General features: G+C 38.1%; 1 protein-coding gene across 2 annotated transcripts in view; it reads left to right on the top strand.

Moving 5' to 3' along the window:
- Nucleotides 1-21,184, top strand: part of pum3 (pumilio RNA-binding family member 3) — a 37,229-nt gene extending 16,045 nt beyond the window's left edge. For both annotated transcript variants that reach the window (XM_041185713.1, XM_041185714.1), the window contains exons 8-18: nt 2,121-2,295; nt 4,194-4,297; nt 5,836-5,914; nt 8,138-8,236; nt 8,832-8,885; nt 10,065-10,145; nt 11,493-11,635; nt 13,075-13,297; nt 15,541-15,628; nt 18,520-18,610; nt 19,698-21,184. In XM_041185713.1, coding sequence (XP_041041647.1) covers nt 2,121-2,295; nt 4,194-4,297; nt 5,836-5,914; nt 8,138-8,236; nt 8,832-8,885; nt 10,065-10,145; nt 11,493-11,635; nt 13,075-13,297; nt 15,541-15,628; nt 18,520-18,610; nt 19,698-19,827 — 1,267 coding nt within the window. In that variant the 3' untranslated portion in view covers nt 19,828-21,184. The remainder of the gene's footprint in view (nt 1-2,120; nt 2,296-4,193; nt 4,298-5,835; nt 5,915-8,137; nt 8,237-8,831; nt 8,886-10,064; nt 10,146-11,492; nt 11,636-13,074; nt 13,298-15,540; nt 15,629-18,519; nt 18,611-19,697) is intronic.
- Nucleotides 21,185-21,892: the final 708 nt, after the last annotated feature.

The following is a 21,892-nucleotide window of genomic DNA, read 5'->3' as shown; positions in this document are numbered from 1 at the left end:
ATTTGGACAATGTATTCTTCGACATTGCTATTCTCACTTTGATTTCTTTATGGCAATAACCATCCCGGCTACTTAAATTGTGATACCTGTTCCATATTGTTGACCATTTATCTTGACCTCTATTTTTCCACTATTGTTTCTTCCAATCTTCATAACTTTTGACTTTTTAAAATTTATTTTTTGTCTGAAACTTTCACTACTTCAATCCTTCTGTCGATTAGTATCTGTAAATCCTCTGCTGTTCTCACCACCAGGGTCCTAGTCATCTACAAATCTTGCTACCTTGACCAATTGATCTCCTACTTTGACGCCAGTATGTATTTCATCTAGTGCTTCTTTTATCATGGCTTCTGCATAGATTTTTAAGAGTAATGTTGATAGTGGACAGTCTTGTCTCACCCTGCACCCAATTACACCAGGTTCAGTTTCATCAAATACTGACTAGATTGTAACAGTCTGTCCAATATACAGAGCTACGATCATTCTTTTACCTCTACAACCAACTCTGCCTCCAGCACTTTCAACAGCTTTTCCCAGTTCACCCAGTCAAAAACCTTTTCACATTCCACAAAGCAAATTTATACTTCTTGCTGGTATTCTCTGCTGCTTTCGTTTAACTCTCTCATCACTGCTGTAGCCTCTCTAGCTCCACAACTCTTCCTAAAACAGAATTGATCACAGTAAATGCAGTGGCTTGCTTTGGCTTCCAATCTGTTTGCCATGAAGGTGAAAAAAAAAAAGCTGAAAAAAATCAAGAAGGGAAATCAAAAATCTTGGTGGGTTAGAGAGAAGATACAGGGCTCTGAGGGGGTCAAGGTTTGCCAAGCAGTAAAGAAAAGGTTGAATGTTAAAAACAGTTCAAAAAGCAGTTGCCAAGACTAATGAGAGAGATTGAGAAGTGTCATCCTAGAAAGTGCTAAAGAAAACACAGTGGTATGGTTAAAGGGAAAAGCGTTAGAAAGTCATGGATCTCAGAAGAAATGATGGAAGAACAAAAATGTTAATGAAGGTAAACGAATGTGTAGAAAACTAATCAATGAGCTAAGAGAAGTGACTGACTAGGTAAGAGAGAGCTGTTGGTGATAGCAATGTAGAGAATTTGGAAGAGCTACAAAAAGAAGAACGGACAGTCTCTATGACAAAATGAAGGAATTGAATTTGGGGGGCGGGGGGCGACAGGTAAACAAGCTGAAAGAGTAATTGATAGAGATGGTATGCTGCTTATAGAGCCTGAGGAAGTAAAGAATGGGTGTAAAGAGTACATCCAAGACGTGTATGGCAAACCAACAAAACTAGAACGTGAGAAAGAAGACGACATTTCCCAGGATGGTTTAGGACCTGATCCTCTGGAGTGTGAAATATATAGAGCTATGAAAGAACTGAAGCCAGGAAAAGCAGAAGGATGTGGTGGAAGCTCTACATAATGATAAAAGGACTTTGAGAGAAGGCAACACGAGTATTGATGTAACTTGTATAAAGAATGTACAGTAAGGGACCATGGCCGGAAAACATTTTGAGGAGCACAATGGTCCCAATAGAGGAAGAGGCAAATATTGCAAAATGTGAAGAGCATCACGTCATACCTTTTGATTACACATGCATACAAGGTAATAGTAAAGATCCTAGCAAATAGATTGAGAAACCAAAAGAGATGGTTCAATATAGGAAGAAGGCTATAAATCTGGTCTTACAGTAGCTTTTGGATTTGCTTTATGGATACTGGGGTCATCCTTCTGCCTCCTAGAGCAATTCCTTTACCGGCTTCTGTGGGAAATCAAGAAAGGGAGAGGAAGCAGCATTAGTTCCCAGCTCTCGCACCTTAATGATTATGTGCAGAGGCAAATGAAGCCACAGGTCAACTGGAGATAATCTGCAAGTGGCATCTAGGCTAGCAAAAAACATTAAACAAATTCTTGAGTGCAGTCAGATGAAGAAAGATAACTGTTGATTTCCCATTATGAATCTCAACCAAATCTCTGACAAACGTAAATTTTACAATGTTAACTTTAATTTTCAACAGTAGTGAAATTATTATAAGTGTGAAGTTGTAAAAGAACATCCCTTGCTGCTGTGCAAATTAATAGTGTTGAAAGATTTCATGTGGGATTTTCTTTTGCTAGAAACAAGCAACAAGTCGCAGAAGTAATCAAAAGTTTTAAAGGTGAAGTAAAAAAACTTTTACGACATTCCGAGGCATCCGCAATTGTGGAATACGCATACAATGACAAAGCAATATTAGAACAGAGGAAAATGTTAACAGAGGAACTGTATGGAAATACATTTATGATTTGCAAGGTAATTTTTGACTATTTTTGAGAGTCCAGAAAAATCCCAATGTCCATGTCTTTGTCTATTTTAACTTGGCTTCCATACTGTCACTGAAACAAACAGTAACATTAGTGTAATAAAACTGCTTGATGTGAGGAGTGGATTATGTATAAACTCAAATAATCACACACATTATTTTAACAAAATTTGAAGTGCGTCTGATTACCCTGCCCTCTTTTACTCTTAGCCTTGTTCTAATTTATTTCTAATTTTTAACCAGTCATTCCCCTTTCTCCAGTCCAGTTTTTGTTTGAAACATTGTAGTTGAATTTCCTTCTATCTCACCACCTACTGTCCATTTTGTAGGTGGAACCCACATTGGAAGGATTAATCTAAACAATGAAAGATGGTCACCCTTGACCAGATCCTTTTTTAATTTTTACATGCCATACGAGTTCACATTCTTCCCACACTGGGTGAAGAAGTTTCATCTGAGTTCCCTTTTGGATTTCTTGGTGACTATCTTATATTGATGTTCTCTAGTTATGCTCTTCCCCACAACAGAAAACATTCTCCCTGTGCCCAAAGCCTTTCATAATTTTGAAGACCTCTATTAGGTCACCTCTCAGATGCCTTTTTTCAAGAGAGGAGAGATGGAACCTGTCAATCCTTTCCTGTACAGGATGGTGAGTGACTTGGAGTGGAAATTCCAGGTAGCGGCGTTCCCATCTATCTGCTGCCCTTGTCCTTCCAGGTGGTAGTGGTCATGGGTTTGGAAGGCGCTGTCTAAGGAGCCTTGGTGAATTCCTGCAGTGCATCTTGTAGATGGTATACACTGTTGCTACTGTGCGTCGGTGGTGGAGGGATTGAATATTTGTAGATGTGCCAATCAAGCAGACTGTTTTGTCTTGGACAGTGTCCAGCTTCTTCAGTGTTGTAGGAGCTGCACTCATCCAGGCTAGTGGATGGTATTCCCCAGATACACATCCATATATTTCTGTTATTATCCTTGTTAATCTTGTACGCACCCTCTCCAGTGCTTTTATATCTTTTATTAATACGACAAACAGAACTTCATGCAGTGTAGCCTAACCAAGGTTGGCTAAGTGTTTAGTATAACTTCACTGCTTTTCAATTCTGTCTGTCTAGGAATAAAGCCTGGTGTTTTGCTTTTTTTTATGGTCTTGCTAACCAGTGGCACAAATTTTAGTGATAAAGGTTGCTGATGCGGTTAGTGTAATGTTCAAAAGAGGCCCAATGGAAAACTCAGTATCAGCATCTAAAAATGTATTTTTTTCTTTTCTCCTTCATTCTTCGAGCACATGACCTGTATTCAGTTGCTGCTTTTTATGCATTATTTCCACTAAATCACAAAATTTTCTCTCTATTCCAGTGTTCAGAATACTAATATCTTTCATTATTCAAATATTAATGTTAACAATATTAAACTTTGCATATTGATAAATGTGAAAATTTTAACTTCAGCAGTCTTTGGGAATGTGATAAACCCTTTATGCAAGTTTTCCATGCTAATCCAAGAATTTCTACAGCTTTCACATAAAATTGTATGGAATTTCCACTGGTCCGAGGAACTATTACTTTGATTTAACGATCGACAAGAAATCTGATAGAGCAGCAAAAATGTACTGCAATTTTTCAGTTTTGATTGTGTATGTAACACTACTGCTGTACAACAAAATGTTGTAAATATAAATATTTTTCATCTAGAGCTATACTGTGCTGTGAAAGATAGTTTGGTGCATTAGAACAACAGTGCGTAGACTGTTGTGACTTGGCTTTGTACTCATAGGTTCCCTGCAGAAACAAGAAGGAACATAGTTAATGTTTATGTAGAACATGATTTTAAAACAGGCTTCTAAAAGTTGTTCTTTGAAATGAATTGTAACCTTTTTTTTGTTTACTAGTCTGTATTTTGTCCAACATTGGACAAAGTTCTCGAGTCCAATCCTGATAAACGAGAGGGCGTAATGGGGGAAATGAAAGAGATCCTCGCTCCTATGGCACAGAAGTAAGAAAACTATTAGAGACTTTCAATTCCAATGAAACAAGTGACCTGTCTCTAGGGTATTGCCAAATAAAAATATCTCTATATCCAGTATGTGAATTGACCTGAAACATGATGGTTACAACCCTGTACATCAGTCATCCCATCAGCTCAATCTAGTGTGAGGGTTTGGGGAAGGGAAATCAACTAACCAATAAGGAGTCTTGTGCCAAGTAATTCCATCCAGCCCCTTGTAAACAACTAGGTAAGCCCAAGGAAATACCAGACCTGTTAATTTCCATAATAATTTACTCCTCCATTCTGTATGCTCTGATCACATTGTTTTGTAGAATTCTATCTAACACCTTCTTGAAGTAAGGTATTCTATTCCAGAACTAATTTACTCTTCGGGTAAAATAAATCTCTTGCCAGCCAACCTCATCCCTATTTTTTTAATTTCGCTCATGTGGCCCCTAATTTTATCCCATTCCATTGCCTCATAAACTGTCAAGTGTATGATATTTTTGTTAATCTCCCAACTTCCAACTCATACAGAACTTTGCCACCTGCATCCTATCCTGCATGAACCACCTTTCACTTGTACCCTTTCCTACCTAGCTAACTGCAGATGAGGTCATTCAATTTTTGTAAGACTAAATGCACATAAGCAAAGTACTCCTGTGTGTCATATTATGTTTTATAATGGTCCTGTTAAATGACTTGGGATTTTTTGCATTAAAGATGCTATGTCAATAGAAATTGTTGTCACATCTCCTGCCTTCCACCCTACTGCAGACTTTTTTTGTTTCCCCCACCCTCTGCTTGCTTAACTTTTGTTTCCACCAGAACTGGATAATGTTAGAGATTTAAGGTCATTAGCATCGTTTCTCTCTCCACAAATGCTGGCTTACTTGCTTGGTATTTCCAGCATTTTCTGTTTCTTATTTCAGATTTCCAAAGCTGCAGTATTTGCTTTGTGTGTGAAATTCTGTTTGTTTCTGTTATATTTCTGAAAAATATATCTAACTGTCCTTCCTGCCCAGGTCCAATGCCCTGTCCATATGTATATATGTTCATTGGTCCCTCTGTAGATAACTTAACAGTCTCTTCTGCTACCTTCCAGTTGCTACTCTTGCTTTCTGCTCTGTCATCTGTCCTCGACTGTGTATATTTGCACCTGCTTTGCCATTGGTGGCAGTCACCTGTCTCCTTCCACTAAGCTTCCACATTCTGGGACTCCCCCTTATTAAACCTCTCTCCACCTCCACAAGCCGTTTTTGGAAAAACCTACCACTTCAATTGCATCTTTGGCTGAATCCCCTAATTTAGCTCTTCTTCCTGCCTGAGTCTGACCCCCCCCTCAACTGTGAAATATCTTGTGAAAGATGCTGTTGAAACTTAAGTTGTATAAGTTTGCAGAGTCAATCAAGCAGCTGCTTTAAACGTGCTTTCAGAGTTAACAAATGGTTACGCTCATTGTGTAATTATTTGCACGCAATTTTCAATCAAAGCTAATAATATAAATGTAGTTTAATCCATTTGATCTCCTTGGTCATCTCTAGAGAGGCGGTAATAAAGCACACGTTGGTACACAAAGCATTTTTGGACTTCTTCACGCACTGCTCAGATAAAATGAGAACGGTAAATTATTTTTTTTTAAATGCTATTCTGTATTTATAACCATTCATTATTTTTATTGTTTCCAATTTGTGTTGTAGTCTATTTAGAAGGATTAGTTAATTTTTGAATATTCGAGTTAGTAAATTTAAATATTGCTATCTTCTGTATTGTCATACATTTGTGTTAAATTTGTTCAGTGAATCCTTAATCCTTTTGAAACTAAAATACAATTTCAGATTGTGAGTTGGACTAGCTGTAATAACTAGCTTTTATGAGTACACAACTGGCCAGATACTTTACAAGTGAAAGCCAGCCATATTGACCCCTTTAATCAGCTACAGTGGCCACTTTCATTATGGCTCTGTCAGGGACTAGAATCTCAGTTGGTTTTAAAAAAATTGGAGCAAATCTTAATTTGAATTTGAGTAATCACTCGTGATTTACTAGTTAATATCCATAATCAAGTGAAGCATCTTGCTATGTAAAAATTTCTATGTAAATCTCAGGTATTGTATAAACTCAGCCAGTAGTGGAATTGCTTTAAATGTGCTCTGTCCTTTAATGTTTATGCTCCTGTTTCCTTTTAATTGGAGTAAGTTGCATTACACACAGAATAAAAATTAATAATTTAAATATAGTTTAACACACTGATTTTTGTTCATTTCAGATGGTCAAGCGCCTTGTGCACAAAGCATTTTGTTTTTTTTTTAAAGCACTGTGATTATGATGCACATTAAATCTTAAATGTTATTTTAAAAATCCTTATGCAGGAAGTTACAAACAGCTGTAGATCAGTACAAAGGGTCTTGTACAGAATAGTGATGGATGGAAAAAAATTACAAATGATTAGTTTGTTTTGTTTTTAATACCCATTCCAGAATATGTTGGATGCCTTGAAGTGATTTCATTGACTCATTCAAATGATACCAAAGCTTGTGTGGTTCACAACTGTCATGTGAAGCTTGAAGTTATAATTGCCTTATAATTGTTGAAGGGTGTCTTATTCTTGCATGTTAATTTGGGGGGTGGTTTTGTTCTGGTATGAGTGCAGTTACTTTCTGGCTATCTGATGCAGATAGAGGCTGATACTCTGAAGAAATAACATGTTAAAAATGTATTCATTATTAACACTATCACAAAGGGCAGAATTTTTAGGTTGGCAGGTGGGCGGGGAACGGACCGTCGACTGCGATTGGCCCTGACAGCAATTTCACACTGGCTGGCCAATTAATGGCCAGCCAGCCTGAAGTGCGCGCTCAGAAGCTCAATGCTGCCAGGTTAGGGACAGGGGGAGGGCATGTGCTGATATCAGCACGAGTGCAGACAGAAGCTCCCTGAAGGCAGGGAGCTGAAGACCTGAAAAGCATTAAGTAAAGTTTTTAAAATCAGGAAAAAAATGTCCATGTGTCACTATCAGTTACCTGAACATATATATGATAAAAATGCTGTCCATAGTTTTTTTATTTTTCTTTCACTTAATAACAGAAACCTCATCCTGCCCTTGGATGAGGTTTCATGAAAAATGCAAAGTCCGCCTGGCCAATTCACCTGTCCGGCAACCGTAAGGTTGGACGAGTAATATCAAATTAAAATCAATTTTGACATTAATGACCTTAATTGGACATTTAATTGTTGGCGGGCACACTTCCAACTTTTGTGCGCACCTGCCAGCTGAAATTGTACATGAGCGCAGGATGACATTGGGACGCTCGTGCGACGTCATCTTGAGCGATTTCACATCAGCGCCCAGCCAAGCTAAATATTCTGCCCGAAAGCAATATACTGAGGCTGCTGGACATCTAAAATAAAAACAGAAAATGCTCAGCAGGCCTGGCACCATCTGTGGAGAGTGAAACGTTTCAAATCAATGGCCTTTCATTTGAACCTGCTGAGCATTCTTTGTTATTGTTACAAATGATTTTTTGATTCTGAACGTTGTGTTCACTGCAACTTACTCCAATAAAATGAACAGGATAGAAAGCAATGCAATTTGGGGTTTGATTGATGCGTCAAATGAATCTCAAGTAGTTTTAATGTTCACTTGGCCCTTGAGATGAGATTACAGCCTTCAAATTACTCCCAGTTATGCACTTTAGTGATTTTTTTTCAGTACCTAGTTTGCTTCACTTAGTAGAATACATAACATTTAGCATAGTATTATGCAGACTGAAGGATTATATAGTATATTTTAATATTGTCACCAATTATGATGCATCTATTTGAAATTTACTTTTCTGAATTCAGGAAATGATTGAAACAGTGAGAGAAGCGGTCATCTATATGGCGCACACACATGATGGAAGCAGAGTAGCCATGCAATGTTTGTGGCACGGGACCCCCAAAGTAAGCTGAAGAAGAACACAATATCTTTTGCTTTCCTTTTTTTTTTGGTCTAATGCATTTGTTGTGGTGTATTTTTCCAAGGAAGTACCTGGATGCACCCATGGTTGATGATAGGCAGGGTGAAAGTGGAGTATTGGTAGTGTGACAACAGGCCACTACAAGTAAACTCACTATGCCTTGAATTAGGGAAGAGATAGTCATTAACATTTCTGACTCTTGATCACTATACAGTGATGCCTCTGGAACGGCATGTATGCAAATGTCAGATAAGAAATGTGATGATGAATAGTCTGCCAATGTAATGTAGGCTAAGGCATAATGATTAGCCACTTGGAGTCACTAGAGGGCAACTGGCATCCACAGTTCAGTGTTTTTAGAAGAGGGCCGGGAGGGGGAGGGAATCTAATTAGAATAAAACTACTTTGTTTGAAGTCCTGAAAGGAGCAAATCGTTGGGTTACACTGACCAGTTAATCAGGTTGCTTTTTTTTTTGTTGGGCCCAGTTTTTAAACAGCTTGGTGTATTCATCAATTATGTATTTGTTAGAATAGTTTGGATACAATTCTTTACTGAAAGTTCTTTTATTTCTTCCTAGGACAGAAAAGTTATTGTGAAAACAATGAAGACCTACATAGAGAAAATTGCTTCTGTAAGATGTGAATCTGCAACTTGTTTTTTTGTATGCCAGCAGTTCCAAAAGACCTTTTGGAAATGTAACCAGATTATTTTTTTTTTAAAAAGTGGAGAAGTAGAGAATATGGGAAAGTCAATTAAAAGATGGAGCACATTTAGCTCAGTTTGTTAATACTTTGCATCTCTTTGTTACTTGATCATAAATGACCCTGTGGAGTAAAGTTACCTGCTTTCTGGAACATGACTTGTGTTTTGGAGCAAATTATCATTGACAGTTGATCATGGGATGTGGATGTTGTTAACAAGGCCAGCATTTATTGCCAATCCCTAATTGTCTTTGAACTGGGTGGCTTGTTAGGCCATTTCAGAAGGCGAGTCAACCAATTTGTTATGGGTCTGGAGTCACGTATAGGCCAGACAGGGCAAGGACAGCAGATTTCCTTCCCTAAAGGACATTAGTGAACCAGATGGGCTTTTATAACAATCAATGATAGTTTAATGGCTATTATTACTGACACTAGGTTCCAGTTCCAAATGTTATTAATTGAATTTAAATTCCACTAGTTGCTGTGATGGGATTGGAACCCTTGTGCCCAGAGTATTACTCTGGGTCTGGATTACTAGTCCAGTGACATTATCACTATGCCACCATCTTCCACAAGTCATGGACTGGAAGATTCCGTTTTCCTCCTATTTTTGAATCTTTATGATACCTACCATTACTAGTTTACACATTGACTTATCAGGATTGGGTGTGGGAACAATTTGTAATGAAGTGGCCCTACCTGTGAGGAGGGACAATGATGACCTCTTCAGTGAAGATTGGTATCTTGCAGTACAACGAATCCTAGCTGTCCTTAACTTCATTGATGAGGCAAATCAGTACATCACATTCTGTACTACTCAGCACTTTTATTTTTATGGTGCAGCCTTTGCACTCTTCAGCTTTAATTTTATGACTAACAGTGAAGGAACAATCATTCATTCTCCAATAAAAATTAAAGAATGGAGTTTTAGTAGTGACTTAAGAAATGAGTTTGTTTGAGAGGCGATTACACGTTTAGTAGTTTTTATTTGTGCTCTTGGCTTAAATCCTGATATCACGAAGAGCAACATTTATGTAGTTGATTTCGGAGGGTACTACTAAAGAATCCTGAAATACTGACCCATGCAGTTCACGCAAATTGTCTTGCAGGGTGAATTTTCCCATTTGGTTCTCATGGCTGCTTTCGACTGTATAGATGACACAAAACTTGTAAAACAGATAATTCTGTCAGTAAGTATTCAAACTTTTTCTATAATACTTGGAAAAGAAAGAAATTTTAGTTTAAGTGCATTTTTTCAGTAGGAAAGAATATGAATGTTGTTTTAATGTGTCAGTTCACTTGCTGACAAGGAAACCTAGTAAATTCTTCCCTATTGGGTGATGTGCAAATATGAATTGATGAGCATCTGAATGAATACTGGAATGACTTGTTTGCAGCAGACTTGATTTCAGGTTGGCTGAAAGCCATTCTGAAGCTGCCGAGCCCCCAAAGAAGTGATGTAGGCTTTGAATGGTGACATGTTTGAACCTCAATGAAGCCTGTAAACAATTCACAAAATAATTTTTCTCAGTTATTTGGAAAGGTTAATGGTGAAAACTTAGACAAAAGTGAGCCAGTGTCCAATGCTACTAAGCAACAACGGGCGCAATTTTTTTTACTGTTGAGCCTGATACTTCAATAAAATTTGAGCAGGTGAAGATGAAGTTGAATTGAAAATCGAGCAATTGTTATTCAAAGTGAGGTTGTTTTAAAAGGATATGTTTGTTGAGAGCTCTAAACATTATAAGTTATAAAATTGCTTTGAGCATCTTCTAAAGTCAAAGCTTTAACATTCCCTGTGTACAGGACGTCTCAAAACTAGGTTCTTCCCTTTCCTCCTAGTCTTCCTCCACCACTTTCTCCCAAAGATGGTACTTTGTGCTGGAGGATACGCTGATGAGGGCTAGCAACCTTTGAGTATCTTGCTCCAGTTACTGCCCTCTAGTGGAGTGACAGCAGTATCACAGCAGATCTTAGCCCTGTAGTTTCCCAGCATGCAAACTTTCAGCCTGGAGCATATTTAGTAATTGGGCCCTGCTGTGCCTTTCATCCACTACTCGATCCCCGTCCCAGCCTATGTATTGCTAATGACTGTGTTAAATTAATATAAAGCCACTGTTCTTTTGGAAAACAATTGCCCAGATTTGACAGTGTCTCTGAACTCTATTGCCTGAGATGCAATTCCCTGATGAAGCACATCTGAGTTGGGAGCTCTCATCTTCCTTGACACCGATTAAATCAAATCCCTGTTAAATCAAATCTCAGCAAAAGTTACCACCTTCAAGAGATGTGGAGGATGGAAGGAAAGTCTGAAATGAAATGGAAGATGGGTTAAGTAGGAGAACTGAATGAGCTGGGAAATTAAATGACTGACTACTTTCTGTTGGCTATTTAAAAATTTGATATCTGCATAACTGGAATCAGAACCAACAGAAGAATTGATTTCCATTTAGTATAGAACCATAGGAAAGTTACAGCACAGAACGAGGCCATTCAGCCCATCTTGTCCATGCCATCTTGAAACTCTCTATTTACAGGAGATCATCGGTGCCTTACCTAACTTGATCAACAATAAATATGGCAAGAAGGTTTTGGTGTATTTATTAAGTCCGAGGGACCCAGCACACAGCGTGCCAGAAATGATTAAACTTCTACAGCAAGGAGATGGCAATGCCCACAGGTCAGAATGCTTCACATGTTCAAATGACTGTAGTTGTGTTCAGGGATTAGCCCTTTTGGTCTTAAATTTTCAGGTGCTCTGTTGATTTCAATGACAATGCTTGAACTTCATATCGATCAATGAATGTAGAAGATAGAGTATAATGCATTTGAATAACAAATCTTTATCCTGCAGTAGTTGACAAGATTATTGGAGTGGCTGGTGGAACAAGAAACCTCGATGGGTTTCAAGAAGGAATTAGGTTCTTTTCAACAAATTGGACTCAGGGTCATTAGAAATAGGCAAAAGGAATACTGTGGGTAGATAGTCAGACAATCATCTCCTGTCAAAAATTGTTGCTGTGTTTACAATTAACAGCCCTCTTCTCTCCCCCTTAAGATTACATTCTCGGTAATCAAATTTTCCATAGCCGTATATTCTCACAATTTTAAGTTACCAATGATGCAGAAAAACTGACTTACCTCATTATCATTAAATAAGAGATTTCATTGTTAGCCAAATTTGGAAGTGTACCTGTTTAGCTCCCAGTCTGAATAGTTGTCTTATCACAAGTTGGGTTGGAAGTAAAGACACCATAATTGGTATGAGCACACCAGGGTACACATTTATGAATGTTATGTGATTTCCTTTCCTGAAAATGTGCATGTGTGAATGTGAAATTAAGATAAATTTAAGCACAGCTCAGATGTCCTCATTAATTAACTACCCTTCCGGCACTTATTGAAGTTTACGTGGCAATATTGATTTTTTTTCTGTGTTCTGTGATGGGAACTGATCTGAGGGGACTTGAACAGCGAGTAGTGGGCATGAAGTTGATGACAATGACTTCTCTTTGAGGAAGAAGAGACTAGGAACTGGGGAGTGCATGGACAATTGAGAGTTGGTTCTTTAAGGGGCATTATGATGGTTGTGAAAGTAGTTTTGAACAAAATCTGAGGGAGAGCAGTTGAAAATGTTTGCAAGTATAAAAGCCAAGGCTACAAATTTTGGCAATCATTGATATAGTCCTCGACACCTTTAGAACTTTTTCTTCAATTTGAATTACCATTTCTGGATAAATGTATTAATATTCCTATCCATAAGTTGCTGAAAAGTAGTCTTTGATTCTAGAATTGATCTTCAGTTATTTTTGTTCTATGTTACATGTGTGTGTGAATTGAACTAAAACAATACCAAGCCTTTGCTTCAGTTTTTTAAATAATTTACTTCCCCATCCTTTTCTAATAAATGTAGTATTCCAACTTTAAGGAAAAGAGGAGAAAGAATGAAAGTAAATTCTGATGTGGTGCTTTTTTATTTAGGGATTGAAAGTTGAATATCAGAAATCAAAATTAAAAGTATATTCCATAGAATTTATTTAAATGTTATGAAAATGCATTACTGCCAAATTTTAGGTCCAGAAAGAGTCATAAGATTTCGGTGTTCTTTTATTATCCCAGTAAAAAAGATACAAGCATCCGCCATCATGAGTTGCTGGAGGTCATCTCGCCATGTTTGCTGCAATACTTGCAGGAGAATGCTCGTGAAATGGTGATGAATAAGGCAACAAGTGTCATTGTGGCAGATATTCTCGGTTGTGCCATTGGTGATGTGCAGCCTGCCTTAAATGCTATCGCTGAACTGGCTGCAGAAGATTTTGTACCTGGAGGCAATAATGGTGAGGTAATGTGCAAATATTCGCCTTTTATTTTAAGCTCCCTTGTATCTATGTGCCATCAAACATGCTGCATCTTAAATCACTGAGTTGCATTGTTTTGTAGAAAGACAGCACTTAACTTACCTTGGCCTTTTATAAGTTTGAATTGATAAATTCTGAATGCAGAAAGCTGCATTACATTTTCAAGATCAACTTGTGGTCATTAAAGGACATTACATAGGTTTTAAATCTTACACAGGACCATTTCTTTCTTCACTGCAATTGTTCCTGCATACAAGCAGACAATTGCTTTCTCATTCTGCATACATTTCCGATTATATTCTGTCACTAATAGTTTTACAAGGCTTCGTCATACAGAGAAAAGCTGCAATAACTAAATTGACTTCACCAAAATGCCAAAAGATTATCAAAAGGGCTGTTTTCCTGATCCCCCTCCTCCCACCCACCCAGTAAAATCACTATCTCTGGTTTGTGGCTTTTTACCAGATCTATTTCGGAATGATTGTCCAGAATGACTCCAAAATAGTTAAATGTTTTCAGATTTGCATTATGTTGCTTTCTTCATAAAGTCATCACTCAAATTTGCCTTGTCCTTTCAAAACAGATGTGCGGTGTACAAGTACCAGTCAATCTGGTCACATCAGTGCAATTAAAATACCTCTGAGAACTAGATATAATTAAAAGAAAAGGGTTAATAGAGAACAAGGAGTTTTATGTAATATAAGGTTATTTTTATAGGATTGGATTATAGTAACAACAATTTATATTTGTATAAGGCCTGTTATGTCATGAAACACCCCAAGGACTTGATGGGGCATTAAGTGTGACACTGGACCACATGAGATACTAGTTAGATGACCAAAAACTTGGTTATAGGTTTTAAGGAGTGACTTAAAGGAGGAAAGTAAGTTAGAGAGGCACAGGAGTAAAGGGAGAGAATGCCAGAGCTTAAGGCCCCAAGCAACTGAAGGTATAGCCACCAATTTTAGAGCAATTATAATTAGGAATGCTCAGTAGGCCAGAGGTAGAGGAGCGCCGATATCTCGGAGAGTTGTGGGAGCGGGAGGAGATTACAGAGTTAGGAAGGGGCAAGGCCATAAAGGGATTTGAAAGTAAGGATAATAATTTTTAAAATCAAGTTGGTGTATGAGTGGGAGTCAGTGTAGGTTAGCCAGTACAGGGATGATAGAGGAATGGGACTTGCTGCAAATTAAGACAACAGCAATAGAGTCTTGGGTGTCTGCAGGTTTGTGGGATATGTAACCAGATGTGCATTGGAATATTCGAGTCTAAAGGTAACAAAAATATGAATGAGGGTTTCAGCAGCAGGTGAGCTGAGACGGGCAGTGGTGATGGTGGAAATAGACGGCCTTGGTGATGGCACAAATATGAGGTTGGAAGTTCATCTCGGGATCAAATGTGACATCAAGGTTGTGAACAGACTGGCTTAATCTCAGGCTCTTGTCATGGAGATGGATAGAGTCAGTAGCTAGAGAATGGAGTTTGGAGTGGGGTCTGAAAAACAGTAGCTTCAGTGTTCCTAAGATATAATTTAATAAGAAATTTCTGCTGATCAGTGCCAGATGTCGGAAAAGCTGTCTGATAATTTAGCAACAGCAGAGGAGTTGGTGGTGATGTAGAGCTGGATGTCATCAGCTTGTATGTGAAAACTTAATGCTGTGCCTCTGAGGAGCAGCATATAGATGAGAAATAGGAGGGGGGCAGGGATACATTCTTGGCCTGTGCCATAGGTAATGGTGCAGGGGCAGGAAAAGAAGCCATTACAAGATATTCTCTGGTAACGATTAGATAAGAATGGAACCAGGTGAGAGCAGCTGGATGACAGTGGAGTGGTGAAGGAGGAGAATGGTGTGGTCAACTGTGCCAGTGGTTGCAGATTAATTGACAAGGGCAAGGAGGGAAAGTTTACCTTATCACTGGCCACACAGGATGTCATTTGTGATTTTGACAAGAGCCATTACAGTGTTGTTAGGGGAGGAAACCTAATTAGAGGGTTTTGCATATTTAGTGGTAAGCTTCTCCACAAGAATAAAGTGTGACAAAAAAAAAAATGCAGAAGTGCTAGTTATCTTAGCAAGTATGATTTTAAAAATTAAAATCCCCTTTTCAAATGTTATTTTTCTTTTATTTTAAATTCACTTATTGTGGAATTAAACTGTGAGCAAATTGGTAACTATAGAGCATACTTTAAATGTGATTACTTTTTTTTACCCCTTCCTCTTTTTAGCTGCATATAGCAGAGCACCCTGCAGGCCACCTGGTTCTTAAATGGTTGATAGAACAAGATGAAAAGATGAAAGAACTTGGAAAGTCAGGTAGGAGTGATCACATTGATTTTTTGAGCAAGTTTCAGCGCTTGAACTAAACTAAAATGTTATCACTTTGAGCGTGCCTTCCGCCCCACAAAAGGAAGGGAAAATATTTCTTCTCAATTGACATTTCAGAATGTCTTGCTTTTGATACTACTAGGATGTACTTTTTATTGAATTTCTTTATATTGAATCCATTCCTTAGGGTTCAGTAAAAATATAATGCAATGATACTTAGGTATTTGGTTTACAAGTTATGTGTCACAATTGGGAAGGCAGCAATTTTGCCTTTATTCAGTATGAAAATGGAATTCTCTAAGGACTTCCGCAGCTCTGAGCTGAAACTTCTTGGTGAGTGGAAAATAGAATGCTTGTAGCCTTCATTCTCTTCCATCTGATCCCATTCCACTGTACTATAAGGACTAATGTTGCCTTGAGCTTGAAAGATGCTTTAAGGAACTTGGGCCAAGGATAAGCAATTGCACTCCTGCATTAAAGCATGGTAACCATACCCAGCAACTGGGGCTTTGGTGTGTTGGTTTAAATTTTTACCCACCAAGTGGGGCTCTGCATTATTGACTAATTAAGAGAATTGTCTTTTCATGGCATTTTTGGTGAAGTAAAGTTACCAGAGAACTATTGTTTCTGGTCCAGAACCAAGTGGCGATTACTCCCAAGTCCACATTGTCACCACCAGCCAGACAACATTCAGGCAGTCCAATAGAATTCAGATTGGATCTGTGGATTTCCAAACCTAGATAAGTATCCTCTGTCCCTCACAATCCAACTATTTGCTATTTGTGGATCCAATTTCCACGTCTCAGCAGAGGCGTGCTGCCATTTCCCAAATCCAAAGCCCTGCTTGTAGTCCAAAACCCATTTGCTCTGTTCTAAGCTATTTTCTGAAACTACTAAAATCACATCTGCACACCTGGAGGTTCTGTAAATTCTGGACAAAAAACAAAATGACGCAAACTTCATCATCTAGCTAAACAAATAATGAAGACAAACGAAGTTGAAGTTTTACAATTTCAGAAAAATGGTGACATGGCTAAATGATTCCAAAAATCCTGCTTTTGCATCCGACATACATATTGGAAAATTATATAGGGACTTAAGATTTTTCAGGTATTTAACCATATATTCCAAGCCAGCAGCGCAGCACTAAGTGTGATTTCACAGTTGTGACCATGCATTTGATACCAGCACAAAGTTGTGCATCACAACATTTTACCAGATGCGTTTTACTTAATAATTAGCCGAGTTACATGGATTGTGCAAGATTGCTTAACAAGTTTAAGTTTATTGTATTTTAATACATACCTGGATGAGTGCAGCTCCAACAATGCTCAAGAAGCTCGACACCTTCCAGGACACAGCAGCCCACTTGATTGGCATCCCGTCCATCACCTTCACATTCACTGTCACACAGTGGCAGCAGCGTACCACCTACGAGATGCACTGCAGCAACTCACCAGGGCTCCTTCAAAAGCACCTTTCTAACCTGCAACCTTTACCACTTAGAAGAGCAAGGGCAGCAGATGCATGGGAACACCCACCTTCAAGTTGCACATCATCCTGACTTGGAACTATATCATTGTTCCTTCACTGTCGCTGAGTTAAAATCCTGGAATTCCCTAAGAGCGCTGTGGGTGTACCTACACCACATGGACTACAGTTCCAGAATGTGGCTTACCACCACCTTCTTGACAGCAAGTATGAATGGGCAATAAATGCTGACCTAACCAGCGACGCCCACATCCTGTTTAAGAATAATAAATACATTCTTTATAAGTTCCAGTATTCGGCTAACCCTCTGACATCAGCATAAGAGAAAGTGTTTTTTTAGTGCTTTAACTGCTATGGCATTTTTGCCTTTCTCTTGGCTTTTCTGCCTTCTCCTTTAGAAGTGGCTGTGCTGAGTTGTCATCCATGGCTGTAAGCTTCCTTCAACAGAGTTCAACCAGTGCTGGCTTAATCTATTTTTGGTAATAATACTGAGATATATATACATACAAGCAAACTTCTGTACTCATATTTAAGCTACTGACAGTTGTGATACGTTTTGCTGTTTTCCCCTGTTTGATTAAACACAACCTTCCAACTTACACTCAAACATTTATGGACTGTAGAAGAGCTGATTCAGTTGGCAAGCATGGCCTTAAAAGCCTTATTCTATCCCAATGGAATCACACAAGAGGGTCAATATTGACCAACTAAGATCAATTCAGTCGATGAATCTTTTTCCAAGGTGTCATTTAACTGGGAGTCTACTTCAAGTCCAGTTGTGTTCCATTACATTGGTCAATTGCCTTTGTTCAAAATGTAAATTGCCTTTGTTCAAAATGTTAACATGTGAATACTACTACTAGACTTAGCTTTCAAAACTGAAAAGAGGCATGTTGAAAATATAAACTTTTATTTTAAACCTGTGTTAAGGGTAGACTGCTTACCAACAAAGTATAGACATTTATGCTTTCCAATGACAAGCATTTTAAATTTGAACCAGATGATCAAATCTATCGATAGTATATACATTCCTATTATGTGCAGTGATATTTGGACACTTTTTTTAAGCAATATCTTTGCAAGCTTTTCAACCTGAGACTAAAAGCCAAATTAGATTATGTTGATGGTTTTTCTGCAGTGGCATTCTAGAAGGCCAGTAGATTAATCATTGCGTTCTCTGTTATAACCTGTGTAGACAGTTCTATTTATGTCCTTGTCATACTTATCAAAGTAAATTAATCTGTTTCAGGATCAATTGCCTGTTGTATTAATGTGAAAAAATTGTTTGCAGGTGAAAAGTAACTGCTCCAGAATAAGACCTAAAATCTTAAGCAAAAGCCAAAGCTTCCGTGGAAAATTACTGAATGCATTTTAAATATTTATTACAGAATCCTTTGCAAGAACGTTGGTAGAATATGTTGGGATTGAGAATCTAAAGACCTGGGTGCAGGTAAACCGTGGAGCTATTGTGCTTTGCTGGTAAGCATTAAATTCTAATTCATGGTAACATGATTTCATTGTACGTATATATGCATATTAATTAAATTGGTGTTCATATACCAGAATTGTGTATGACTAATCTTTTAGTGGCAGAATTAAAAAATACTTGATTCTAGCAAAATAGAAGCGTACTTAAGCTCCTATTGCTCTCAAAGCATGCAGAGATGTTCCAGAGAACTTCATAAAATGCTGGATAATGAGTATGCTGATTGGAAATAAGGTAGAGAGTCAAGAGTGGTAAAATACATTTGAATGAGATGGTCCTAGGATGGGAGGGATGTGTTTAGAGCACTAAATCTGATTGAATTGAATTCCCCCTTTATACAACATTGCTGCATCAACATCCTGGTGGGCACCATTAACCTGAAACTCGACTGGATCAAGCCTATACTTGCTGTAGCTGTTGGGGCATGTAAGATGCTGGGCATTCTACAGCTACTGACTCGCCTCCCATTTCCATCACCTATAAGGCGCAAGTCAGGAGTGTATGGAATATATTTCACTTGTCAGATTGGATGCGGCTTCAACAACACCCAGCCTTGACACCATCTTGGGCAATGTAGTTTGCATCATCAGCACCTCATCAACTATCCTAAAGATTCACTTTCTTTACCATCAATTTACTGTGGCTGCAGTGTGTACTATCTGTCAGATGGAGTGGAGCAATTCGCCACAGCTTTCTCAGTCGCACCTCCCAAGATCCTGACCTCCACCACCAAATTACAAGGCTCATGGTAATACCATCCACCTCTTAAGTTTCCCTTTCTCATCTCACTCTTGAGGTTTAATGGTGTCATTGACTTCAATCAAAGGATATTTTATATTGGAGCATGGCATTTCATAGTGTTGAGAAGTGACTATTTTCTACGTAAAAGATCAGTGTGCTTCACAAGTCTGATTTTAAAATAGACTTTGCTGTGTATTCATGCAGTTTCAATTTAGTAGGTTTCTGTTACTGCTATTGAAATTCAAAAAGGCAGTTCATTTCCTAAAGAGCAACCTCAGTTTGAACTCGTGTGATATTGTTACAAGTATGGGATTTAATGTATTTTTCTTTTTTTTTAAGTCTTCTTCAGAGTAAAGATGAAGATGCAGCCAGGAAAGTAAAAAAAGGCTTAAAGAGTCTCATTCCAAAGTTAAAGAAGATGGAAAATGTGAAGGGTGTAGAAATGTTGTTGGAGAAAATGACTGCCTAGTGAAGACAGCAAACAAGATTGCTCCTCAGTACAAACAACTCTGACTTGTTTAATACTTTTAAAATGTAAAGAAATAATAATTTGTTCCTGTAACGTTTTTCATACTGGGGTGGCAGCAGCTATTTTTGAATTCCTATTGATCTAAAATACCAGGTGTCTCAGACAAGTTTCATTCAGTATTACACTCACCATTCAGCAAGCAGTAGCTTTTTAGAGAGAATGGCTATTGGAATAATAACACATCAACTAACTTACAAAAGGTCATGATTACATTGTAGTTTACATAATACACATATAAATTTGTAATTGAAGGCACAAATAGCTGATTTCTAGGCTTCAACTCCTGGTATTTCTTCATTTGAGAGGATTTGGAAAAAGCAGTTGGTGCGAGCAAAGTAAAATAGTGTCTATCGCTATTAACGCCTTGAATATGATCATGTTTGTAAAAGTTTCTCATTTTTTTAATTGGATACCAAGTTGTGCTTTTTATGCAAAAAATGTAACATGCCATTTACTTAAGTGCAAAAAGAAACATTTCTGTATTCCAACTGCAGTTTATTAATACCTTCTTGCTTTCTTGTAATACAACTCACTTTCCATTATTTCTGTTTATGCTCTCAAATGTAACAAATAAGCACACACAACTCCAAAAAGAAAAGTGGAATTTCTTCTTGTCCCCTGAAAGAATTGAATGAAACCTTCACGTTCATCCGTATTTATCAGTGGAAATGACATTTGCAGCTTCCAACATCATATGACTTTCCAAACCAATGTGTGAAAGGAAATACACCATTTCTATTGATGCTTATGTATAATAGTTTGGATTTTAACTATTTTCCCTTAGGACCATGTTATTGAATGCAAAGTTAAATTCAGCTTGCAAAGGATTAACTCCCAAAGATATACTAGTTATTTAGAATGTTGATTGGATGGATCTTGATCTGGAACATGATGTAGGTCAGTATAGTCCTTGGTCTATTCTTTTGCGCAATAAATTAATGGAAGTTGAGCACACTGCAGCAGTTTTCGTCCTAACCCTAGGCTGTTTTTCATTCGGTATGACTGAAGGGAGTTTTGTTAAATTCTAAGTACAGATGCAGTGATTTTCCACAGCAAGGGGTGTTTTTTGTTTCAAGTTAGTAACTGTTTGGCAGCTCGGGCTTAGTGGGGCAATCCCTGAGGGGATTCTGAGGCAAAGAGACAGTTGGAGACTCCTGACCCAAGCACAAATGAACAAAGCACAACTGAACAATGTAGGGTTTGCATGGCAGCTAGTTTTGAGTGGATTCTAGTTGGAAAGTGTAAAATTGTGTATTTTGTATAGTTGGTATGAAATAAATGTATCTCTGGAAAAGTATATTTCATGCACAAGAAGCTAGTTAATTGTTATTCAAGCAGTTTCTTGCTTTTCAAAAATATTTTTCAGTCTGTCTTTTAACATACAGGACACATGGTGGCATATGTCAGACCATAGCATCCGTGCATTCACCTGGGGGGGTGCAGAAACTAGAGAGAGGTTTTGTCATATCTTCCTGACCTACAACCATTTAGCTAGAAGTGGGTACTAAAGCAGTCTTCCAGATTGTAGGATGTTCAAGGTCACTTATGGGAGTGAGACCGAATTAAAGTTCAGCTTTTAAATATAAGTAGACCATGAGACATAGGAGCAGAAATTAGGCCATTCGGCCCATCGAGTCTGCTCCACCATTCAATCATGGCTGATAAGTTTCTCAACCCCATTCTCCTGCCTTCTCCCCGTAACCTTTGATCCCCTTACCAATCAAGAACCTATCTATCTTGGTCTTAAATACACTCAATGACCTGGCCTCCACAGCCTTCTGTGGCAATAAATTCCATAGATTCACCATTCTCTGGCTAAAGAAGTTTCTCTTCATCTCTATTCTAAAAGGTCTTTCCTTTGCTCTGAGGCTGTGCCCTCGGGTCCTAATCTCTCCTACTAATGGAAACATCTTCCCCACATTCACTCTATCCAGGCCTTTCAGTATTCTGTAAGTTTCAATCAGATCCCCCCTCATCCTTCTAATCTCCATCGAGTATAGATCCA

The sequence above is a fragment of the Carcharodon carcharias genome, chromosome 4 (assembly GCF_017639515.1).
Source record: "Carcharodon carcharias isolate sCarCar2 chromosome 4, sCarCar2.pri, whole genome shotgun sequence".
Taxonomy (NCBI): Eukaryota; Metazoa; Chordata; class Chondrichthyes; order Lamniformes; family Lamnidae; genus Carcharodon; species Carcharodon carcharias.
This window is presented reverse-complemented; position numbering and strand designations above follow the sequence as displayed.